Here is a 22,465-nt window from a genome sequence, read left to right as displayed (position 1 = left end):
ATCAGAGGCGAAGGGGCTGCCGGGGACGCGCCCGTCCGTCTGTATGCGCATCTCCGTGTCTGTCCTGGAACGGCAAAAGGAAGCAGAGAGCGCCGGGTCGGTCTGCGTCATATCGTTATTCGCGAATACAAGGTGCTGTAAGTGGCCCGAGAGCATGTACGTAGGGATGCGTGTAAACCGGTGGGCAATCCCGAAGCCTACAGGTTTCGTACATGGGGAGGCTTGGGGGCCGCGGAGGACAGAGACGGGTGGATGGATCAGGAGCAGCGAGGTAGGGATTTGGGGGGGCAGCAGAGAGATGATGCAATGGAGTGGAAATTTTTGTCGAGGTCCACGAGTTTTTATCCAAGGTTCATGACGGCCAGGCAGGGGGGGGTCCATTGTGAAGTACGTACCTCCATACCATATCTGATGATAATGTGCTTGGCCTCTTTAGCCCGTGCAGGTTAGCGCAGCACCCAAGACGGCTAGGCAGGTCCATGCTACCTAACCATGCTGTATTTAGGTAGGTCTGCCCAAGGTATGGGACCTTAGCTCCAGTTGAACTGCCCAAGTCTGACACCTCCTCCCCATCGACAACGCCTCGCAGTGGCACCCATACCTATGCCTTTGGCGAGGGAACACCTCCTACCTCGGTAGGTACCAAGGCGCCCGCCCGTCTTAGGTGTCTTAGGTATTTAATGTGTGGAATGCCTCGGTGTAGGTATTTATATTGCTTGCCCACCTTCCCTACGAGGCCGCCTCCCTAGGCACCTGAAGAGACCGGACCTAGGTGTCTTCTCCCCTCAGAAGTTGCCTGCCTCCTACCGGGCGTGCCCCATACCTGACATAGGGGCGGGTGACACCTACCTCTTATACTACCTCGTAGGTACCTACCTAGGTAGGCATGTATATTATATGTAGCAGGTACCTTACGCAGCTAAGGACCTGCGTGCTAAGAACGAGGAGCCGGAGCGAGGGACGGGGTACGGGCTGACCTGCACACTGTATATGCCTACTGGAGGGGTACCTCCTCCTCGAATTGGTGCATGTTCCCAGATCACACCTTGTAAGGTCTCTGCACCCCCACCTGTATAGCGGGTTCCAACCTTGGTTTGCTTAGGCGTGCGGTTAGTATACTTACTACACCGGCAAGTACCTCCTACCCCATGGCGCGAATCCACCCGCAGCGTACACCAGGTAGCTAGTACTATTATAGGTGCATATACAAAGCACACGCATACCGCGCTGTGTGAGGGCGCCTGGCTAGAGGCACCAAGGTAGGTAGGTAGGTAGGTAGGTCTAGGTAGGCTGGTATATAGAAGACAAGGCCCCTGATGTACCTCCTCAGGTACCTTAGGTAGGTACCCTACGAGGGCGCGGCCAGGCGAGCGGGCTTTCTGGTGGCGCCTGCACCTACTACGCAGAGGATGGATGCATGTAGGTAGGCAAGTGGGATGGATGGGGGTGTGGGCCGGCAGCTCCAGGGCTCCCTTCCATTGCCCATTTCCGCCGCAGGGTTGCTATTACCAGCTCTCTATCGCTACTTCGGTACTCTGCACTTTTCGTCCCACGACTCCCGTTTGCTCCCGTCCGTTGCTCCGGTTCTCTCCCACCTACCCATGCTAGCCAGGCAACGGGGGGGCATCAGGACGGGGCATATCAACGCCGCAGCGACCTGCGTAGACTGGACTCCCTAGACTTCCTCCCCCCCGGTCCACGGTCCACGGCTCTCCGCCGTAAATCCCCCCTGATGCCGCCTCCCCCCCTCTCTCCCTTGGGACCGCTCAGGAGATCTCCGGCATCTCCCAGCAGATGCTCTATAACCTTCGTTGTTATATTGGTAGTGTCTAGCGCCTCTACTCCTCGCTATGGTATATGTATGTACCTACATGGATATGAATGCGTCGATACATGCAGCATGGGTGCTTCTGCAGCCTCACCTTCACGAAACTATCATAAGCATCGTCATCATCGTCCCATTCCTTGTCCCTGTATGCTTCGCGAGCCCCTACATATTCCCTTGTAGTCCGTCTGGGAACTGACGCTGTCCGATGGAGGGATCGTCGAGTTTATTGCCCGCTTCGCCAATCTGCAATTCTCTCCTACATCAGGAACCAAACGACCGTCCACCTCTGGCTCGGCCTTTAATGCTATCTCTGATCTCCGCCTAGACTGCCGCTAATCCCCCCCCCATTCGCATCTGGTCTTACCAAGAACTTCCAAGACGACAGGTCAGTTCCTTGCGTCATCATTGCAGAGCCGCCCTAGGGCATAATAATACCCACATACCTACCTACCATCACCTACATACATGTGTGTACGTGCATGGATTCATACCGAATGCTACTACACACTACATACGCCCACACCCACCTACCTACCTACCTCTCTCTGCCTACGTACGGGGAGCAGATGGAATAGTGGGCATATGCGCGCATGCCCACCGTACACGAGGTGAAGTGGATATGTGGAAGGCATTCCTTTCGAACGGGGCGGCCCGGATTGGCTGACAGAACCAGGACGAGGAGAAAGAAAACAGCGGACAGGAAGAAAACCGGCGTAAAAGCGAATCCCGGCCAGGGAAAGGAGGGAAACCGATTACACCTACATGCCTACAACTTACACACAACACGTAGGTGTGTACACGCACGCACACGCGCACGCACACAGATCACACACGCATACACACAACATGGCACGCATGCAGCTGGACTCTAACGCCCATTGCATGTCAGACTCGCCGGGTTTCCGCAATTTTGTTTTGTTTCCCTTCCGTTGGCCGACGTCCTCTCCTCGTCTCTGCGTAATTCGTTGAACCCTGCTAAGTACTGAGTACCTAAGCCTCACCAGTGTGATCGGCCCCCCACAACGATCACATCTAAATCCTGGACTTGTACATGCCGCATGGTGGCGGACCCTCTGGTAGTTCTCGTGGTTCAGCTGCCGAGGGCCGGTTACCGTGACCTGCTCTGTGACCCAGTCACATTGGTTTCTTTTTTGTCTCTTCTTTTTCCTTTTTTTTTTCTTTTTAACCTGCTCGCCGGCTTAGAGGGATGACATACCTGCCTGGGCATGTAGGTACCTCTTCTCCTTTTCTCTCTGCTTAATGCGGGACTAGTCTGGACGAAGGGTATGATGAGGGCAGGCAAGAGAGGTATCCTACGAGCCTCCTCGGATATATTAAAGCCTTCCAAGATCCGCTACCCTCCCTCTCTCGTCCCTATCACCGTCATCGCCTTAAAATCTTCTCTTACACTTGGCGTGTCTTGGATCGATCTGACGTGGCACATCGACGACGGTCTGAATCGGCACACCTTCTTCTAGTTCTTCGTTGCCTAACATAGACCTATCTTGGTCGTCGACCAACTATCGCGAGCTAGCTACAGCACCTACCTCGCTGGATTATCCAACAGGCATAGCCGAGTGTTATTAGACACTTCTGCGGGGCTTTCGACTAGCCAAAGACGCCCCTCCCCTCTCCTCCCCCTCCCCCTCGATCCTTCTGGGCTGTACTCGACACGCTCGTTATCGCCATTTGGACAGTATGGCGTTCCGACCTTCTGGAGGTGCCCCCCCCGGCTTCCCGACGTCCTTCCAACCCCCTCAACCCTCCCCGTCCGCTAGCGCGCGAGGGATGGCGCGCGAGGTCGACCCTTCGGGTCCCTTCATCCCATTCCAGGAGTCGCAGTTTGACATCCTCGAGTGGTACCCCCAGTTTCAGTCCTGCGTGCGGTACTTCTTGGACCACGCCCAACACAGCGGGCCGGTGCAGGCTGTCGCCGCATTCGTGAATATCCAGTTGCCGTTTCAGCAGCCGCAGCACCCCGTCGTCTCGTCGAAACCGATCGGGTCGCCCTCGGGGATCCCGCCTCCGCCCTCCATCGCCGCCGGGAAGCTCCCGATGCCTCGGGAGCCCCCCACGACGATCTCTCTTACTCCATACATCAGACGGTTGGTGGCGACGGGGCTAGATCTTCCCGGAGTGCTCCACGGGTTCTTCGGGGACGACTGGGTGGCAGGCATAGGCCACCTCCACGAAGTCGAGCGGAGAAACTTTCTCTTCGCTGCCAAGAGTGCCGGCTGGCTCAAAGTCAAGTCGCAGTACGACATGCCGGACGGGCAGAATATCCCGTTCCTGCGGCCGCTCCAGAACGTCACAGAGAAGGAGATTGTCAGCGCGGAGGCGAACTGGAGTGAGTGGCTGGCAATGCAGGACTGGATGGTCGGACCACGCTCACCTGACGTCGATAGAGATATGGCTGTCGTTATAAAGAGCGAGGATGTCTGAGCAGCGGCGGAGACGATGGGGGATTCCCGTCGCGTCCCCGCAGAGGCGAGCACGAACATATAACTCATTAAATAAATAAAAAAACCAAGATGACGTTCTTGTCCGGGAACTACTAGATTGGAGTTGCGGGCCGGCCAAAAAAAAACCAAAAAAAGAAGCGGGTATTGAAAACGAATGGGGAGAATGACCGCCTAAGGCGCATGGGATTCGATTTCATAGTAACGAGACGAGGGGGGGGATACCCGGCTAACAGGCCCTTCAAGTTAAACAGCATTGAAGTGGCGCCGGGCTGTAATATTTCTTTATCTGTACAGATGTAATGTCACTCGTGGTAATGCACCGGGTGGAGGGAAAACGCGAGCGGTTCTTCCCTACCCGCCTGCTCATAGATATCTCACTACCTTCCTCACCCAAAATCGCATTGCATGTCACGACGGCTACGGGCTACTATACGATCCTCCCTGATCGCGCCACGACTTCTCGGAGCGAGCGGGGGGGAGAGGTGAGGAGTAGAAGAAGGGCCGACTTTCAGAGGGGACTTGTACTTGTCTGGTGGATACGAGGCGTGGATACGAGGCATATACCTACCTATAATACATACCTCCTGTATATACATACACATTGTTGGCTACGGGGGGGTTGCGGCTTTGCAATTCAAGGTTGTGGAGAATTCAGACGGACGTTGGTTAGTTAATAGTAGTAGTGGTTCCCCCCTGCGTACGAGGAGGAGAGAGAGAGAGAGAGAGAGATAGAAGTGGTCGCTATTCACACCTGGCCCAAGCTCCCAAGCTCCCAAGCCTATGTACGTCGGCAAGCGGAAGGTACCCGACGCGGGGGCAACTGCTGTATTCTCTCGTCTGAGCGGGAGCTTGGCAGGAGCGAGGGACTTCGGGGCGGGGCCAGCACCTGCCAAGCACCTGCCAATAACGTGCAGGTTGTAGCGCTAAGCCGGGTAACTTCCCAACTTCCCACTACCGACGTCAACTGCCTGGAAGTCGCGCCGCGTCGCGCCGTCTCTGCCCTCGTCACACCTTCCCGCCACCAAGCAGAGGTACTCCAGTACTCCGGGTAGCCCTTCAGGCGTCCGCTGTGCGCGCCGTCCAGCCTTGCGAGCGACCTCTCTCCCTCCGTCCTTTTCGCCGTCTCAATTTGCACACCAAGACGCCCACATCACGCACCGCGCACTGCGCACCGCGCGCCGCGCAGCACACGCACGAGCAGAGCGACAGCTAGCTGGCTCGCCCGAGACAGCTGCGAGGCTAAACAACCCGGTGATCTACCCATGTCCCGCGTCAGATTCGGCTGCGTCAGGGCCCGGTCCGTCGACTGAAGATGGAGATGGACATAGACCAGGCTGTGGCTGGAGCGGACGCCGAGCTCGACTTGGATATTGCACCCGTATACGACTACGTCCGGCTGAGGGGCGAGTGGGTCAAGTTCCTGTCACGTTGCCTTTCCTCCCGCCTCGATGCCGACACCTTCGAGAGCTACATACCCCTATTGTACGCCAGGTACCCGCTCAACTCGGCCACCATCGCCGACGTATTCCTGCGGCCCCAGCCCACCAACAGCGAGAGCCTCGACCCTCGCATTCCCCGCTACGTCCAAGTGCTCTTCCACCACAAGCTCGTCGACACCCCTTCTATACTCAAGGCCTTGTACCAATACTCGACCTCGCACACCCAGGCCCAAAAGGCCGGCAATGCCGTCCCCCACAATTCGGCCGATGTGGCATCGCTGCGGTGGGAGAGCTCTTACGCTTCCGAGGAGGTCATCTTTTACCGCCTCACGAAGGCGGTTGGCCAGGGAACCGGCCTCAAGAACACTAACGACGCCCTCGAGACCTGCAAACTGATGGCCAAGTGGATGGCGTTATTCACATCGGCCTCGGCAGCCTTCGCTCAGGACGTCATGGGTCAGCTGCAGAGCCCACAGTCTAGAGACGAGATGGAGGCGGCTCGAGCAGCCTTTGTAATGCTTCTCCTTAGCATCTGCGAAAGCCAGACCGTCTTGAGCGCTCTTAGTCGCCCCGTAGCTAGAGGTACGTGTTTGCAAGGCCTGATTGTTTTTTTTATTGTTTCATTTTATTTTTACACCGGTGTCTTGCCGACCGAGCTGATATCGTGGCTAGATGCGCGAAGAGCACTATCTAAGAGCCTGGCTAGCTTTGTCCCCTCGATCCTCCAGAGCGCATCGCAGATTGCGAGCCGGCTGGAGCTGTTCCGTACCGAGACCCTCGCGTCGTTTGAACCGGCCAACAAGAAGAAAGAGACCGGCAACCCGGGAATCGACGATCTCCTAGAGTCGACGATGGCTCTCGATAATTTTTCCGTGACCGAGCTTCCAACCGTAAATTCTCGGGCCGGTTTGTATATCTACTTGAACGCCGCTGTAAGAACTCGTGGTCTGGTGATGCTGCGATATGAGGGGCTGCTGACCCTAGTTTCATCGCGTAGCTTGTTGGTCGACCGCTTATAGATGATGCTACGCTCTTCAATTATTTGCATAACCGATACCAGGTCAGCCGTAATCCATGTAGTCCTCGGCGTTAGCGTGTATACTGACTAGGGAGATAGGGAGACGTGCAATCTACCGCGATCGACCTCATCCTTGCCTCGTTCGACGTTCTTGCGAATAACGTATTCCGCAACGAGAACCAGCAGGGAGGCCATCTTCTGCGCTCCTATTTAATTAACAAGCTACCTTTACTTCTTGCGCAGCTCGAACCGTCCATGTTTCCCTCCTTGACACCCCAATACTGCATCACCGAGGCGCTCAGTCAGGTGGATACTAATGCGTTTCCCACTCTGTCTGCCATGTTCGACGACACAAACAATAACAACACCTTCACGGACAGTGTTCGCCAGGACTTTTGTTTTGCTTGTTGTCTCCACGGTCTGATCCCGGAATCTAGTATTGAGGGGTTGCTAGGCGAAATAACTTACCAGACGCTACCGCAGGCGGGCCGGTGCGTGAAGGAACACCTGGTCGAGGGATGTATGGGCGACCCGGAAAAAATTCAACGCCTAATCGGCGAGCTGGACAACATGGACGGCAATGTGGGGGCAGTCTGTCAAGCCCTGGCCGAGGTAACCATCCGGAACTGTAAGCTGTATGGGGTACTCGGATACTAATGAGTCGACTAGGTGATCGGTCGTCTCTGCAATAACAAGGAGACGATGACCTTGAAGCTTCTGTGTAGCCAGCTCGCGAAGAAGCCGCTGTCGCTGGACGTGATGCTCCTCTTCGACAAGCCGATAACGATGCTGCAACCACTCTGCGAGCTGCTGGACAATTGGCGGTTCGAGGAAGATCAAGGAGAGTACCAACCTGTTTACGAAGAGTTCGGGGCTGTGCTGCTGCTCGTGCTGGCTTTTGTCCACCGGTATAACCTCTCACCTCTGGATCTCGGCATCCGCACTCCGGACTCCTTTGTCGGGAAGCTGCTCAGCAGCGGCCAGCTCAGCAAGCCCTTCGAAGACTTGACAGAGAAGGAGAAAGGCCACCTCAACAGGTGGATCCACGGCCTCTTCGATACAGAATCCAGCGGGCTTACCGACGAATTGCTGTCTCAGTGTTCGCCGCAGGATTTCTACCTGCTTGTCCCTACCTTATTTTATAACATCGTGCTGGCATTTAGCACGAATTACCTCGACGAAGAAAGCTTGAAGACTGGCGTCGAATGTGAGTATACCGTCTGGCAATCGGGTGGTCTCGGAACAAGATGATTGACCTCCAAATTCTAGACCTTGTGAATACCTTTCTCCTCCCCTCCCTCGTACCGGCGCTCATATACATGTCGAATCACCTCTGGACCGAGTTGAACCAGGGTCACGAGCAGAGAGCCATCATCAGGATTCTGCAGCTAATCCTCCTGACAAAGCAGGGGTCGAGCGAGGCCCAGGCCATGCTCTCGGCCGTCGTGAACATAATCGCGATTCCCTTGGAGTATTCGTTGAGATCTTATCAGCGTCTCGACCCTAAGAGCCAGTCGATAGAACCTCTGCTAAAGGCTATGAAGGACAACATCCGGCTGTCCCGCCGAACGGGCGGTGCTGCTAATAACGAGCTCGAGATGTGGACCGGTACGGCGAACGGCGGGTTGGCGGCAGCGATCCGGAGTACGTTTCAAGGTTTCGTCTCCTGGAGCGTCGATCCCGCGCTGAATACCATGCCCACGTCATACACGCACCGGCAGGTTCTCGCCGCTTTGCAGATCCTGGGTGCTAAGCGACTTTTGCACCTGATTCTAGAGGAAGTCAAGGCGCACACGGAGAATGAGCGAGGAAGCGTAGCGCACGACGTGGCGACGGCGCTCATATGCGCGCCGGACGTGAGCAATTTGCCACCACCGGCGGAATTGGCGATGCTCGTGGACCCGAACCATCCAATAATGCCGCCGCAGCGTCGACTCTCGCTGCGAGCGGTGCTAAAGTCGGAGGCGGAGGACTGCAAGATGCTCCAGAAATCGGACCTGGCGATGGCAGAGATCGTGGTCCGGTTGCACCGGAAAGTGGAGGCGCAGCTGCTGATACCCCCGCCCGCCGACCAGATGCTTCAGGGGGGCCTGACGCTGGGCCTGGACGGGAATGCGGCCGGGCTAGGCGACGCGCTCGCGGCGGCGCAGAACGACGGCCTGGTGGTGGACGACGGGAACATGAACCTCGACCTTGGCGGCGGCAGCGGCAACGAGATGGGACTCGGCAGCGGGGCGGACTCGAACGGCGGGCTCGACTTCGGAACGGACGACGGCATGTTCGGTGGGCTGGGGACGGGTGGGAGTAGCGCGGACCTGCTCGAAGGCTGGGATCTGACTTAGAAACGAGCATTCTCGCTTCGGTATGCGTTCGGCTAGGCTTCACCTATATGTTTGCGCGCGTGGCCTTTTTATTTTCTCTTTCATACGGGTGAAGCATGAGTCCCCACGGAGTCGGTGAAAGGTTGTGCGGGCATCGAGTATGGTTAATATATAGGTATAGATTCCCATACTCTAGGGCAACAGCGAGTTTGTCTCGGTTTTATCGATGCCTTCCCCGTACCCCGTTTCACTAGGTATCTGCGTCTAGACATGATTAATAGCAGGAGGGTAGGGCGCGTCTTGCTAGTTGTTGGGACGATTCGACGTCCTCTCTAGGCGTCTCGATTTGTCTATCAGAGTGTAGGCGGGAGCAGAGGACGGCGGTGCAGTGGTGGCATTCTTCTATACGGTGCCGCTCCTGGCTTATAAGCAAACCCCCGGCCGGCCCCTAGGTAGTATACCGCAGCACCGACGAGGCGTCTGGGCTAGGTAGGCGTTGCCATGGTTTACTATTCTCACCCTTGTCGGCGCAAGATTGCGTCAAGAGGTAGTAAGTGGCTGACGCTGCAGCGGGTTAACAGTTAGTTGCTACAACTACCCGTCCGCGACGCGCAACCACGGCGTCCCTTCTTTTCTTTGCCCTCTCTAACTCGCTCCTCATTTGTGTCTAGGAGTCAGCGCATTGTCAGCTGGTACCCGCTACGGGCTGCCTGCCACTGACGACATGGCGTTATGCATCCTGCTATCATCTTCCTCCTTTCCCGAAGCACGCCATCCGTCCCGCGTATGTGGTCATCTGGGATGGGGGTGGGGTAGGGGGCCGCGCTGGGCATTTCCACACATCCACACATCCACACGCTCGCACGTTCACACACTCATATATCGCAGGTTCTTGCCCCCATACCTTGCCTACGTAGCGTGCCTATGCTGCACGCTCTCAGGGTACTACCTCATGCGCATATAAGAGGCACGCGTCGAGGTCGGCATTGGGGCTGCATACCTGACCCGGGATGGAGCTGGCGTTGGTATGCAGGTGCCTGAGGGCTAGATGTGCCCTCGAACGTATGAAGTAGCAGGTAACGGCCAACCGGTAACCCGCCGAGTCTAACCCAAGACGGGCCCAACTCAATAGCGCCATCCTGAACTACTTGAACGGCAGACTCCCGTATCCTGGGATATCTCTACCTTGGAAATCTGCCGAGGCACATAATAAATACAATCGCTAGCAACCGAAGCTGGGGGGACCTGGTTCCCTCCTTTTTGCTCTCTTTTCTTCCTGGTTCCTCTTCTCTCGTCTCCAGATCTGAACGCTCGCTACTCCAACCACTTGGCTGACTTCGACACCCCATTTGGACGAGGCTGCCCCGGAGGAACATGCGCTTTGCAGCGGCAGCAGCGGCAGCGGCAGCGGCCTTAGTCGCTACCGCGGCCCGCTCTGGTAACGGCCCGGACTCGGAGGCCGCGGGGGCCTCGGGGCTCACGCCCTACGCGGATGGTGGACAATTCCCGCTGTCGGAGCAGCAGCAGAGGCGCCCGCTGGGATACGAACAAGAGCGAGGCCCAGAATTCGTGCGAGAGGAGGAAGAGGGAGAACAAGTAGGGGGAGGAGGGCGAGGGGAAGGGCCGAGACGCGAGACGAGAAGGCGGCGGCCCAACATCGTGGTCGTACTGACGGACGACCAGGACGCGGCGCTGGGGTCGCTGGAGCACATGCCCCGCGCGCGGCGGCACCTGATCGAGCGGGGCACGCTGTTTTCCCGGCACTATGCGACGACGGCCGTGTGCTGCCCGTCGCGTGTGAGCCTGTGGACCGGCCGGCTCGCGCACAACACTAACGTGACGGACGTGAGCCCGCCGTACGGTATGTACAGATATGCCTTCGGGAAGGAGAACTGAGGAGGGGGGGGCGCTGGGGAGGGGAGGAGGGAGTGGAGTTAAAGAAGCTGCGAAAAAGGGGTTGCTGTCCTGAGCGTATTTAACGAGGGGGGGGGGGGGAAGAGGAGAGAGCATGCTCAGAAACGGACTTCATCACCCCTTTCTCTTATACCGACGAATATGTGCAAGCTCATAACTTACCGTTGTCACAGGCGGCTATCCCAAGTTCATCTCGCAAGGCTTCAACGACAACTACCTTCCCGTCTGGCTCCAAGAGGCCGGGTATAACACCTACTATACGGGGAAGCTATTCAACGCCCACACCGTCGACAACTGGAACTCACCGCATCCGCGCGGGTTCACAAGTTCGGTTGGTGTCTCTTGCCATGCCTATTCCCATATCTAAGCTATCTCTCGTAGACTAACACGTGACCCAGGACTTCCTCCTCGACCCGCACACCTACGACTACCTCAACAGCACATTCCAGCGCGACGACGAGCCGCCGCGTAGCTACGAGGGCCAGTACAGCACCGACGTGCTCGCCGACAAGGCCTACAACTTGCTGGAAGCCGGCATCCGCGGCGTCGAGAGCGACGGAAAGCCCTTCTTCCTTGTCGCCGCGCCCATCGCGCCCCACGCCAACGTCAAGATGGGCATCAATAGTGGCGCCCCAGGTGCTGCCGCGGATCTCGGCTCCGTCCTGTTCACCGAGCCCGTACCGGCGGAGCGCCACAAGCACTTGTTCCCGGACGCCCGGGTGCCGCGGACCGCCAATTTCAACCCGGAGGAGGTGAGGCGGCGATCTGGTTATCCATATTTCTACTGATGCATCTCGTACCCGGCTAACCCAACGCCCGCGTGCAGCCCTCGGGCGCGAACTGGGTACTCGCACTGCCGCGGCAGAACGAGACCAACGTCGAGTACAACGACCACTTCTACCGGCAGCGGCTGCGGTCGCTGCAGGCGGTCGACGAGCTCGTTGAAGGGCTCGTGACGCGGCTCGCGGACGGCGGCGTGCTCGACGACACGTACATCTTTTACACGAGCGATAACGGGTACCACATCGGCCAGCACCGGCTGCAGCCGGGGAAGACGTGCGGCTACGAAGAGGACGTCAACGTGCCGCTGCTCGTGCGCGGGCCCGGCGTCGCCGCGAACTACAGCACCGCCGCCGCAGTCGCCGACGGTAACGGCGACGATAGGGGCGAAGGCCTCGTGACTACGCACGTCGACCTGGTGCCTACCTTCTTCGAGCTCCTGGGCTTACCGCCGCGGGACGACTTCGACGGCGCCGCGATCCCCGTCACGCGGGCGGCGATTGAGGAGGCTAAGAAGGCGGAAGAGCGCCGCGAGCACGCCGGGATAGAGTACTGGGGGTTCGCGATGGGCGAGGGCATATACAACCGTGAGCACCAATGTCTCTTTGCGAACCGTCTCACCACCGCTGCTGCTTTTTGGCTTTCCCCCCTCTCTCCTTACCTCTAGAGACGGTCGACGATCTAACCGGATATACATCCACCCCACCACCGCAGGCGACCCTCGGGACCTCAACACGTACAAAGCGGTCCGGATCTCGGGGCCGGGCTACAACCTGTACTACTCGGTGTGGTGCACCAACGAGCACGAGCTCTACGACATGAACGTACGTATCGCCTGCCTAGCTCCTTGACCCTGCCCATCATCCCTCTACACCTACACGCCCCGTCAGCACCACGCACATGCACATGCTCACGCGGCCAACCGCCCTAGACCGACCCGGGCCAGCTGCACAACCTCCTGGCGTCCAACGCCTCCGCCGCGGCCGCCTCGCCCGCGGCGCCGGCGTCGTCGCCGCACCGCATATGGTTCGGCGCGCGCGGCGGCGCCCACGGCGCGGACAGGGTGGCCGCGCGGCTGGACGCGCTGCTGCTGGTGCTCAAGACGTGCGCGGGGGCGACGTGCCGGCGGCCGTGGGCGCAGCTGCACCCGGAACGGCGCACGGGCAGCGGCGGCGGCGGCGGCGGTGGCGGGGTGCGCTCGCTCGTCGACGCGTTGGACCCGCGGTACGACGGGTTCTACGAGGCGAGCCCGCGCGTGGCGTACCGCTACTGCGCCAACGGGTTCCTGGTCGACGCCGAGGGCCCGACGTGGCGCGACGACGGCCGCGCGTACGCCGGCGAGAGGCAGGCGTCCTGGTTCGTGCGGGACGGGGCGCGCTGGGACGAGTGGGTGTAGGTTATAGGGTGGTGGTGGTCTTGAGATTGCAATCGGCCCTCGTCCGAGGTTACGTGCTGTGCAAGTTGGGATAAGAATATTGATGCTTGGATGCCTCTTGGGGTCGCAGAAGAGAGACTTGTGGAAACACGGGGTGAGAGCTCACTAGCCACATCGAGCCCACAGCCATGAGGAGTATCTACGCAAGTACCCCCGATTCAGTCTGTACAGGGGGGTATGCAAGGTACCTGACCTACATGTACTCTCGGATATAGAGATGTACCTTTTCCTACCCTGTAAATACAATAGATTAGGAGGTACCTGACCTTAGGGAACTGCATGTCTTGGGTACGTGACAAGGGTGTCTTACCATGTACACACTAGCCGCGACGCGACCTCACGTCATTGGCCAGCTCCGATTCCGCAACGGCCCCTGTCGGCCGCCGCCTCCGCCGCCACCTGACCCCTGCTGGCCGAATCCCTGCCACCCGTCCGGCACCCGTCCAATCGGCGGTGCGCATTGGGTCCATCCAATTGGTCTGGCCAGATTGCACGCCGGCCGGCTGCGTGCTGGCGACCAACGCGAATCCCTTCAGCTTTTTCTCTCTCATCCTTCGCCTCGTCGATCTGACTCTGTCCTTAGCCGACTTCTCTCTCCGCCTGTCAATTGATGCGTTGAAAAGCGAGGTTCCTCCGTGTGCTTCTTTTTCTTCCCACCGGCTAGGAATTTGTCTTTCTTTTTCTCTTCTTTTCTTCCTTCCTCCTTCTCTCTCCCTCTCTCTCCTTCTCTCTACCTCCCGCCGAGATCGAGTCGCGACTGTGGCTATCTGGTGTACGACAGACAGCCACCGCTTCCTCCCGCGAGCCCAAGATGGTGGCCTTCCGCTACTCCGTTCTCGCAGCTCTTGCGCTGCGCGTTGTGTCCGTGTTCGCCCAGGCTGATACTGCTGTACGTCGAACTTGCTCTCTATCTAACTAACCTCATCTACTCTCCTCCCGGGCTCCCATCGCCTCCCCCTAAACATGCTCGTTGGCCGCTGACTTAAGGCCGCATCGCCTCCGTAGCCTGCTTCCGACGATGTCCCCGGCACCAGCCCGCTCGAGCCGGAGCTCAAGGCCGACTTCGCCGTCAGCTTCGCCGAGGCCGACATCTTCGGCGTCAAGCTGGTCAACGGCCGCCCGACCCGCGCCTCCATCGACGTGACGAACTACGAGGACCAGCCGATCCGCGTCGCCTTCGTCGGCGGCCAGCTGCTGGACCCCGAGAGCCTCGGCAAGGACGTGGCCGCCGACTTCGGCAAGGCCGTCGTCCGCAACCTGACCACGATCCAGTTCGAGACCTCGGTCGCCGCCGGCGAGACCAAGTCGCTGCCCTACTCCTTCGTCCTCGACATGCAGCCCCAGGAGCTCCGCCTCCAGCTCGTCGCCGTCGTCACCAACGCCGCCAACCGCCTCTTCCAGGTCGGCATCTACGACCAGACCGTCAACGTCGTCGAGGCCCCTACCAGCATCTTCGACCCCCAGATGTGAGTCTCTCCCCCTTTTTCCTTTCACTGGAGCCACACCGATCAACAACACGAAGAGGAAGAATCAGACTGACCCCGGGGGAAACTCCCTTGATTGCAGCCTCTTCCTCTACCTGTTCCTGACCGCGGCCTTCGGGGGCACGTGCTACTTCGTGTACAAGACGTACGTGGAGGCGCTGCTGCCGCAGACTAAGGGCAGGCGGGGCGGCGCCAGGAAGGGCGGCAGCGCCGGCGCCGCGGCCGACAAGGAGAAGGACAAGAAGGACAAGGAGCCGCTGTCGGGCGGCGAGGGCTCGTCCTCCAACGACAAGGGCTACGACGAGAGCTGGATCCCCCAGGACCACATCATCCGCCCCACCGCCCGCCGCGTCAAGAGCGGCGCCACCGGCAAGGCCAAGGCTAAGCTCGCCGAGTAAGGAGAGGTGCGGGACGTTGGTGTGTGGCGGGCGGGTGCGCGCGTGGCGAGCGGAGCGGCTCGCATGTCGACCCGCCGACGGCAAACGGATCCGGCCGTCGATCTCGTCTCCTGTCCCAGAGGGAACAGTATAGCAGAATGTATACGCGTGTGTAGGGTACGTATGTACGTATAGATATATGTATGCGTGCGCCGGTCGAGGCGGGAGCCAGACCGGAACGGAACGGACACGGGAGGGCGAACCGGCGCCCTCCCCCTCCCCGCCCGTCGCGCAATACGCGGGATAAGGCGCAGGCAGTAATAGGCGCGGGTAACGGAATACAAAATATGCAATGCCGCCACGTGCTCGAGCGACAAGGCGCCCTCGTGACGCGCGGTCCTGTGCAGCGTTAGACCACGGCGTGGCCGGTCGATAGCCAGCCACCCCCGTGCCGTCCGTCTGGCCACCTGTCCCCGTCGTGCCCGTGCTTCACCGTATCCTATCCTATCTGCCTATGCTACTACACCCAGACCCGCGGCGCGGGAACACGGGGGGGGAGACGGGACGTGCACTTGTGCTCGCCGGCCCTCTCGCGCTGCCCTCCGCGCCGACGACCACGCCTCCTCGCAGCCAGTCTCCGCCGTGCCCCGACGCAAGCTGGCTGGCCGCGCCCTACCACACCACGTGTGCGCGCCGTCCCCTCGCCGCGCACCGCCCTTACCCACCAGCCAACCGAACAAATAAATAAATCCGTGTATTTGCAAAGCAACCGCCCGTTAACTTTTATTGCCCGTCAAGTACGTCTATGCATGTAGCTAGGTATATATACACGCGCCCGCGGAGGGGGGTGCTCGGAGGAGGAGGAGGAGGAAGAGGTCAGGCCGTAGTCAGCGCGTGCGCGCTGAGTCCCGGGCACTAGTAGGGCCACGGCGTCGACAGCGCGACGGCGCGACGAGGAGGGGAGGTAAAAAGAAAGGGGGGGGGTTTTTTTTTTTAAAAAAAAAAGAGAAAACATTTCGAACAAGGAAAAATAAAAAAACCGTATCGCATGCATTTCGTATGTGCTGCTGCTGATGCTGCTGCTGTTGCTGCTCTCACTGCTATCCCACATTAAAACGGGCGTATCGTAGTAGCTCCAGGGTCTATCTGGACAACCTCTTCTCTCCCTCTCTGTGTCCCCCGTTTGAATTCTATCATATGTCGTCGAGCCCCTCACCTCCCTTCCCCTCCCCTGGTCCCCCTTCTCGCTTAGCTTGCTTACTTACTCTCCTCCCGCCGAGCCCGAGCCCGAGCCGCGTTGCGCGATTTCTCCCTCCTACTCGTCGTCCACGAGCCTCTTGTCCTCCCACGCCTTCTTGGCCGCCCTGGCCAGCGCCTCCATGTCGCCGCTCATCTCGCACATGCCCCGGAAGTTCCCGCCCTCCTTCTTCAGCAGCTCGTGCGGGTGCCCGTACTCCGCCACCTCGCCGTGGTCCAGCACCAGCACCTTGTCGTAGTCCGCGATCGTCGCCAGCCGGTGCGCGATCGTGATGATCGTGCTCTTCAGGCCCCGGATCGTCCCCTGGATCTTGGAGTCCGTCGCGTAGTCGATCGACGCCGTCGCCTCGTCCATCACCAGCACCTTGGGGTTCTTGAGCATCGCGCGGGCCAGGCACAGGAGCTGCCTCTGCCCCTGCGAAAGGTTCGTGCCGGACTCCGCAACCGGCGAGGAGAGGTCGAGGAAGATGTTCTTATTCGTTGTGGTCGGGGTCGGGGGGCTGGTCGCCGACAGGCCGTCCTGGGAACCCGGAGGAGGCGCCTCGTTCGAACCGATGAGCTGGACTTTCTTCAGGGCGACAAAAATCTCTTCGTCGCTATAGAGATCGAAGGGGTCTAGATTGGTTCGGATCGTGCCGGTGAATAGAGTCGGGTCCTGAGGTACGATGGTGACGGCTTCTCGGAGGTCTTTGAGGCCGATCGTGCCGATGTCGACGTCGTCGATCAATATCTTACCGCTCTCGGCTTCCAGGGCGCGGAATATTGCCAGTGTAAGCGAGCTCTTTCCGGCGCCGGTTCGGCCCACGATGCCCACTTTCTCACGGGGTTCGATCTTGAAGGATACATTCTTCAAGACAGGATCCAGTTCCTTGCGGTACCTTGTGGAATATCCAACAAACTCGACTGCGCCATGCGCAGGCCAGCTATGGGCCGGACGGTTCTTCTCGTTGATAGCAGCAGCTTCCTGCTCCACGTCGAGGTACTCTTTGATCCGCTCGACCGAGTTCATGTTCTGCTCGTTCATCGCGTACAACCTCACCAGCCACAAGATGTTTTCGGAAAACCCGATGGCGTAACTCAAAGATATGCCTGCGGAGCCGGCATCTATCTTTCCCAGGTTGAGGATCACGAACACGCCAGCGAAGAACGACACGAAGTCTCCTAGGAGATCCGTTCTAAACGCTAGCCATCTGTTAGCTGCCCAGAGGAAGAGAAACGGCCGGGACTGGGTGTTGATCTTGGCGAGGTTCTCCCGGATAAACCGCCGCTGGTCACCATACGCGCGGATAGTGGTGACGCCCGACAGGGTCTCGCCAAACTGTTGGAAGAGCGGGCTCCGATTCACCGACTCGAGCCGCTTGAGGTCTCTAGACGCTCGAAGGTAGAACACCCCGACCACAAAATAGAGGCCGGTGATGAAGACGCCGGCAACCAGGAACCCGGGCGTCATGGCCGCTATTAGCGCCACGGTGATCATGATGCCCACAGCGCAGGTCATGACGCCGATGGCGACAGGTGCAACCTCCTGGTCGATAGCCTCGAGATCTTTGCTGAATCGGTTCATCAGCTGACCGAGCGGAGTTACGTCGAAGAACTTGAACTTCGCCCTCGACACAGCAGACATGAGCTGGGTATGAAGCTTCCAGGACGCGGTAAGCGACCCGAAAAACAACCACAGGTCGCGGGCCAAAGCCAAGCCTGCGCCCGAAACTCCTATTAATGCGAGGATGGCGAGGTAATAATCAGCGTTGACTTCCGGGACATCCGTGCTCGAGTAGCTTGCCGGTGTGATGAAAGAGGATAAGCTCTTGGTGTAGCCGGCGATGGAGGCGAACGCGTACGACGAAACCGAAGAGCTGGTAGAGTGCTGAGAAGAGAGGCTGAACAGCATGCTGGGAGTGCTTTCGGGACCCGAGGTGTACTGGTTTGCCCATTCCCTGATCCACAAGTTTGAAGCGACTCCGCTGAGCTGCTGGCTGCTAAATACTACGACGGCGACGGCCCAGAACCACCAAGAGCCCATAGCTCGAAGGTACAGACCGATAACCCGCCACTTGACGGCGCCCGTAGCTTTCGTTTCTTCCAGAGTGTTCCGCTGCGGCTTCTCCTGCTTAGCATTCGAGGTCGTCTTCACCGCTCCGCGTCCGTTGTGGTCGATCAGGGTCTGATCGCTTTCGTCACCGACGCTCGAAGGGACTCGAGAGGGGGCTCGCGAGACTTCGGAGGAGCCGGGTTGCGATTTTGACCGAATTTCTTCGCCGAGCTTACCAGATGCGATCACCTGCTCCGCAGTTCCCTTTATATCAACCCTACCATTGTCTAGGAGAACAATGTAGTCGGACGAGGGGGCGCATAGCGTCGTGTTGTGTGTGACTAGGATGCAGGTCCGACCTTTCATCAGGCCGCCCCTAATGCAGTTGCTGAAGATCCACTGGGCCGTGTGAGAATCGACAGCGCTGAGGCAGTCGTCTAGCAGGATGTGCCGAGAGTTCGAGTACACGGCGCGGGCCAGAGAGATGCGCTGCTTCTGGCCGCCGGACAGCGTGATGCCGTTTTCTCCCACCAAAGTCTCGTCTCCGTTATCCAGGATTTCAAGGTCGCGTTCCAAAGCGCAGGCCACCAGCACGTCCTTGTATCTCTTCTCATCGTAGGGTGCCGCGAACAAGATGTTCTCCTTGATCGTTGCGTTTACTAGCCAGGCAGTCTGAGCAACGTAGGCGCAAGTTTCGGCTAGGCCCGTTGCGGGATCCACGCGAACGTCTTCGCGACTGCGACCGCCAGGCAGGTAGACATCGCCTTTAGTCTTGGTCATCTCGCCGAGCAAGGCCATGAGCATCGAAGTCTTTCCGGCGCCTGTCGGCCCGGCGATTATGTTGAGACCGCCGATCTTGAAATCGACATCGATATCCAGCAAACGGAACGCCGTCGAGCCATCGGCCGCGACCGCGTCTTTACCACCCCAGATGAAGGAGGCGTCTCTGAACCCGATCAGCCTCTCGCCGTTCGCATCTACGTTGTCTGATCCTAGCTGTTCGTATTTCTCCGTCTCTTCCTCAGTAAGGAACTCCTCGACACGATCGACCGATACCTTGGCTTCTTGAACATGGGCTATCATATCTCCTAGCTGATCCAGAGGCACTCTTAGAAGCATAAAGAGGGAGATGGCAGTAAACGCGACGGACGGATAGAGCGGCTTCTGTTCAACCTTAGTGTAGACTAGGAAGGAGAAAAAAGTAATCAGAACTGGCACCGTATTCCACATAGCAACAGCGAGTGCCCAGATCATGTACCGAGTTCTCAGAGCCTTCAGCTCCGCCCTTCGTTTCCCATCGACAATATCGCTGAAGCGCTTCTCCCACGCGAAATACTTGATAATCCGAATATTCTGCAGGATTTCGTTGGTGGTGTGTATACGCTTGTCTGTGGCAGCCATGATCCTGCGTTGGGTGTAGTTGAAGCCCTTGGCCAGGGCGATATTGATGGGTAGGAGCAAAACCATGACGATGAGGCCGGGGATGGCGCTTAGGCCCATGACGCGGTAGAGCAGGAAAATAGATACGACGAGCTGCGAAGGTGCCGATGCTAGCAGAAAGTGCAGGTAGGATGTGCACTCGGATATCTTGAAGCTGTCGACCGACATGAGGTTAATGATGGTCCCCAAGTTTGCTTGCTCGTCCGCGTTCCCGGACACATCCTCCTTAGCAACGTCCCCATTCGCGGCATCAGGTTTCTTGTCCGGTCGCTTCTTGAGCCTCAGGAGTATTTTCAGCTTATCTAGCCTCGTCAGCTTCGCGGATTCCGTGTTCCCGAGAACGGCGTCTTGCCCGCTCGCGGCTTTGCGTCGCAGAGCTTTGGCATATATCTCCCCGATGATGATGGCGCGAATTCGGATGCAAATCTTCCGGCCGATCCATAGGGCCTGGCCGTCGGCGATGGACCGGATAATATCGGACAAAGGAAGGAGGATGACGTAGAGCCACAGCACGCTTCTGGGAGAAGCCGTCGGCTTTTCCACGTACTCGAGGATCGCCTTCAGGAGAAGTGTCGGAGCGAAGGTCAGAGCGCCGCTCAGTATAGCCCAGGCGCACTGGATGACGAGCAGAGCTTGAAAGTACTTGGTCAGATGCAGAGCGAGAGATGTCGTCTTCTTAACTTGGCGATAGTTGGCAAGGATTATGGCGGCCTTGTCACGCGGTAACAGGTTCCACACGTTCTTCATCTCCAGAGGCTCCTTGTAGCCCTGCCAGAGCATGGGGTCGATCCAGGAGAAGGTCAGCAAGGAGAGAACCGAAGCCAGAGGCTCACGCGACGGCTCGATATCCCCTTCCCATTCCATGACAACCGTCTTGTTGCCCTTTCTAGTATTCAAGGCTATCCCCAACAAAAGCGTCATCAAACAGAACTCGGCAACGACTAGGATCTGTGTCGTCTTGGGTTTAGTATGGACGAGAACGGAGCGAAATATGGCAACGGTGAAGAGCCATTGGAACCCGTATATGAAGGCAGTATGATCCCATAGCTGCGGAAGTCTCCATTTCGTGTTCCCTAAAAACAGCCGGAGCGTCACAAGAACAAGGGTGTACACCCAGGCAACTAGGCCGGCGACGGCAGCTAACTGTCCGCGGCCGGCAAAGGCACTGGTGGCAAGGGCGACGATATTGATAGCTACCAATCCGCAAACGGCGACTTCCTCGACGATCACGGACAGGTCCTGACCGGCCGGGCTGTCGGCCTGGACGACGGAACCCCTGGATGTGGTCTTGACCAGAGCAAGGCGGCCGACGCCGCTCGCGTGGATGGATAGCGCTTCGTCGTCATCGGTGCTTAAGGAATCGTCGTCCTCGGGGGGGATTTCGGTGTGATTTCGATTACTATTATCGGGAACGCGATGGTAGGTATCGGGCCACCTCGAACGAACATTACGGTAGATAGCATGCAGTGAAAGGTGCAGGAGGGACGAGGCGACGAGAATAAGCGGGAAGAGAATCTGGAGGTAGCTAGAGCGCGGCGCGGAAAGGACGGCGGGTTAGCCGGGGGGCGATTGGCGAGCAGGTAAGACAATGGTACCTCGGACCAGAAGAATATCAGAAATTGGGGAGGGGGGCGACTTACTCGGATTGGAAGCAGGTGGTGAAGTCGTCAATCCGCCATACCGGCCACGCACACGAGGCAAAGCTCATGTTTCCTCTGCTTCTCCCCAGCCCCACTCGCGAGAGCGGTAGGCCGCTTGGATGATACCACCAGACCGAGCAGAGATGGGAGAGAGGACGTTCAACCGGGGGACTGTATATAATGCGCACGTATCGCAGACGAGGCTCGACGGCGCCTGGTTGGCCGTGGCAGCGACGATACTGGAGGTCGGAGAGGGACGGGAGAGGGCGCTGGGTTAGCCGGAGCAGTAGAGGAGGGAGTAGCAAGAGGGAATATACATAGAACGGAAGAGAGGCGAGGAGAAAGGATTAGGGATGCGATGCGTGGAATGGTGAATGAATGGCGAGAGAGAGAGGACGTGTGGGTGTGTGGGGCACTGGAAGACGAAGACGGGCTAGTCAGTAGGTACCTTAGGTAGTCATAGTGCTCCGTTCCAGCGGTCGTAGCAACGCCCACCCGAGGCAGAGGTACCTGCGTAGTACCAGCAGCAGGCATGAGAGGTGCGCATGCAGGCTACAGGTACCTGCTAGATACGTAGGTGGGTAGCGGTGGCGCCCCCTACCAGGCTGCGCGTCCAGCGGGCGGTACAGGGCACCCGGCCGGGCCAGGGTCGAGGGCGATATAGGAGATAAACATGAGGTCGTCCCCCGGCCACCTACCTCCTACGTCGACTGGCCCGTATTTCCCACGGTAGGTAGGTAGATATGTAAGTAGTTACACACTGCAGGCAGGCGGATTGCAGATCTGCCAATGTGAGCAGACATCGTATAATATTGCACATATACACGCATATGAGATACAGGACCGCGTCCGATGGGACGGCGTGCTTCACGAGGCGGTAGCATCTTGGCGCCAGCGGATGTATATACGTGTGTACCCAGCACAGCAGGCCCAGGCCCCGGGGAGGGTAGCAACCTTAGAGATTCCCTCCCCCCCCCCCGCTTTCGGATACCCGTCACAAGTCACGACTCGCGACCGATCACAAAGCCACAGCTCGCA

General features: G+C 58.5%; 5 protein-coding genes across 5 annotated transcripts; 4 read left to right on the top strand and 1 right to left on the bottom strand.

Annotated features, from left to right (window-relative positions):
• Nucleotides 1–2,988: 2,988 nt before the first annotated feature.
• On the top strand, nucleotides 2,989–4,430 carry GGS23DRAFT_318824 (uncharacterized protein). Its single transcript, XM_051512869.1, has 2 exons — nucleotides 2,989–3,056; nucleotides 3,307–4,430. The coding sequence occupies exon 2, from the start codon at nucleotides 3,527–3,529 to the stop codon at nucleotides 4,268–4,270; it is 744 nt and encodes a 247-aa protein (XP_051368179.1). The 5' UTR covers nucleotides 2,989–3,056; nucleotides 3,307–3,526; the 3' UTR covers nucleotides 4,271–4,430.
• A 1,172-nt stretch (nucleotides 4,431–5,602) lies between these two features.
• GGS23DRAFT_600392 (Med5-domain-containing protein) lies at nucleotides 5,603–9,089 on the top strand (the record flags this gene model as incomplete). Its single annotated transcript, XM_051519059.1, has 6 exons — nucleotides 5,603–6,311; nucleotides 6,402–6,661; nucleotides 6,727–6,789; nucleotides 6,847–7,359; nucleotides 7,417–7,954; nucleotides 8,017–9,089. The coding sequence occupies 6 exons, from the start codon at nucleotides 5,603–5,605 to the stop codon at nucleotides 9,087–9,089; spliced, it is 3,156 nt and encodes a 1,051-aa protein (XP_051368178.1).
• Nucleotides 9,090–9,928: 839 nt separating this feature from the next.
• GGS23DRAFT_585534 (alkaline-phosphatase-like protein) lies at nucleotides 9,929–12,781 on the top strand. The gene is made up of 5 exons (XM_051517385.1): nucleotides 9,929–10,929; nucleotides 11,156–11,313; nucleotides 11,381–11,734; nucleotides 11,809–12,586; nucleotides 12,694–12,781. Exons 1-4 carry the CDS (start codon nucleotides 10,443–10,445, stop codon nucleotides 12,427–12,429), a joined length of 1,620 nt encoding a protein of 539 aa, XP_051368177.1. The 5' UTR covers nucleotides 9,929–10,442; the 3' UTR covers nucleotides 12,430–12,586; nucleotides 12,694–12,781.
• Nucleotides 12,782–13,908: 1,127 nt separating this feature from the next.
• GGS23DRAFT_318696 (uncharacterized protein) lies at nucleotides 13,909–15,326 on the top strand. The gene is made up of 3 exons (XM_051512868.1): nucleotides 13,909–14,086; nucleotides 14,203–14,663; nucleotides 14,764–15,326. Exons 1-3 carry the CDS (start codon nucleotides 14,009–14,011, stop codon nucleotides 15,077–15,079), a joined length of 855 nt encoding a protein of 284 aa, XP_051368176.1. The 5' UTR covers nucleotides 13,909–14,008; the 3' UTR covers nucleotides 15,080–15,326.
• Nucleotides 15,327–16,291: 965 nt separating this feature from the next.
• On the bottom strand, nucleotides 16,292–21,820 carry GGS23DRAFT_585525 (P-loop containing nucleoside triphosphate hydrolase protein). The gene is made up of 2 exons (XM_051517384.1): nucleotides 21,428–21,820; nucleotides 16,292–21,312 (listed from the first exon to the last, which is right to left on the bottom strand). The coding sequence occupies exons 1-2, from the start codon at nucleotides 21,493–21,495 to the stop codon at nucleotides 16,374–16,376; spliced, it is 5,007 nt and encodes a 1,668-aa protein (XP_051368175.1). The 5' UTR covers nucleotides 21,496–21,820; the 3' UTR covers nucleotides 16,292–16,373.
• Nucleotides 21,821–22,465: the final 645 nt, after the last annotated feature.

This window comes from Durotheca rogersii (assembly GCF_024521655.1).
Source record: "Durotheca rogersii strain YMJ 92031201 chromosome Unknown GGS23scaffold_32, whole genome shotgun sequence".
Classification (NCBI taxonomy): Eukaryota; Fungi; Ascomycota; class Sordariomycetes; order Xylariales; family Xylariaceae; genus Durotheca; species Durotheca rogersii.
Note: the sequence above shows the minus strand (reverse complement) of the source record. Positions and strands in the feature narration are given on the sequence as shown.

Coding starts and splice junctions, on each gene's coding strand:
- GGS23DRAFT_585525 (XM_051517384.1), bottom strand. CDS start 21,495: ATGAGCTTTGCCTCGTGTGCGTGGCCGGTATGGCGGATTGACGACTTC. Junction 21,313..21,427: donor ACCACCTGCTTCCAATCCGA/GTAAGTCGCCCC, acceptor GCCGCGCTCTAG/CTACCTCCAGATTCTCTTCC.
- GGS23DRAFT_318696 (XM_051512868.1), top strand. CDS start 14,009: ATGGTGGCCTTCCGCTACTCCGTTCTCGCAGCTCTTGCGCTGCGCGTT. Junction 14,087..14,202: donor TCGCCCAGGCTGATACTGCT/GTACGTCGAACT, acceptor TCGCCTCCGTAG/CCTGCTTCCGACGATGTCCC. Junction 14,664..14,763: donor AGCATCTTCGACCCCCAGAT/GTGAGTCTCTCC, acceptor CCTTGATTGCAG/CCTCTTCCTCTACCTGTTCC.
- GGS23DRAFT_318824 (XM_051512869.1), top strand. CDS start 3,527: ATGGCGTTCCGACCTTCTGGAGGTGCCCCCCCCGGCTTCCCGACGTCC.
- GGS23DRAFT_585534 (XM_051517385.1), top strand. CDS start 10,443: ATGCGCTTTGCAGCGGCAGCAGCGGCAGCGGCAGCGGCCTTAGTCGCT. Junction 11,314..11,380: donor CGCGCGGGTTCACAAGTTCG/GTTGGTGTCTCT, acceptor CACGTGACCCAG/GACTTCCTCCTCGACCCGCA. Junction 11,735..11,808: donor CCAATTTCAACCCGGAGGAG/GTGAGGCGGCGA, acceptor GCCCGCGTGCAG/CCCTCGGGCGCGAACTGGGT.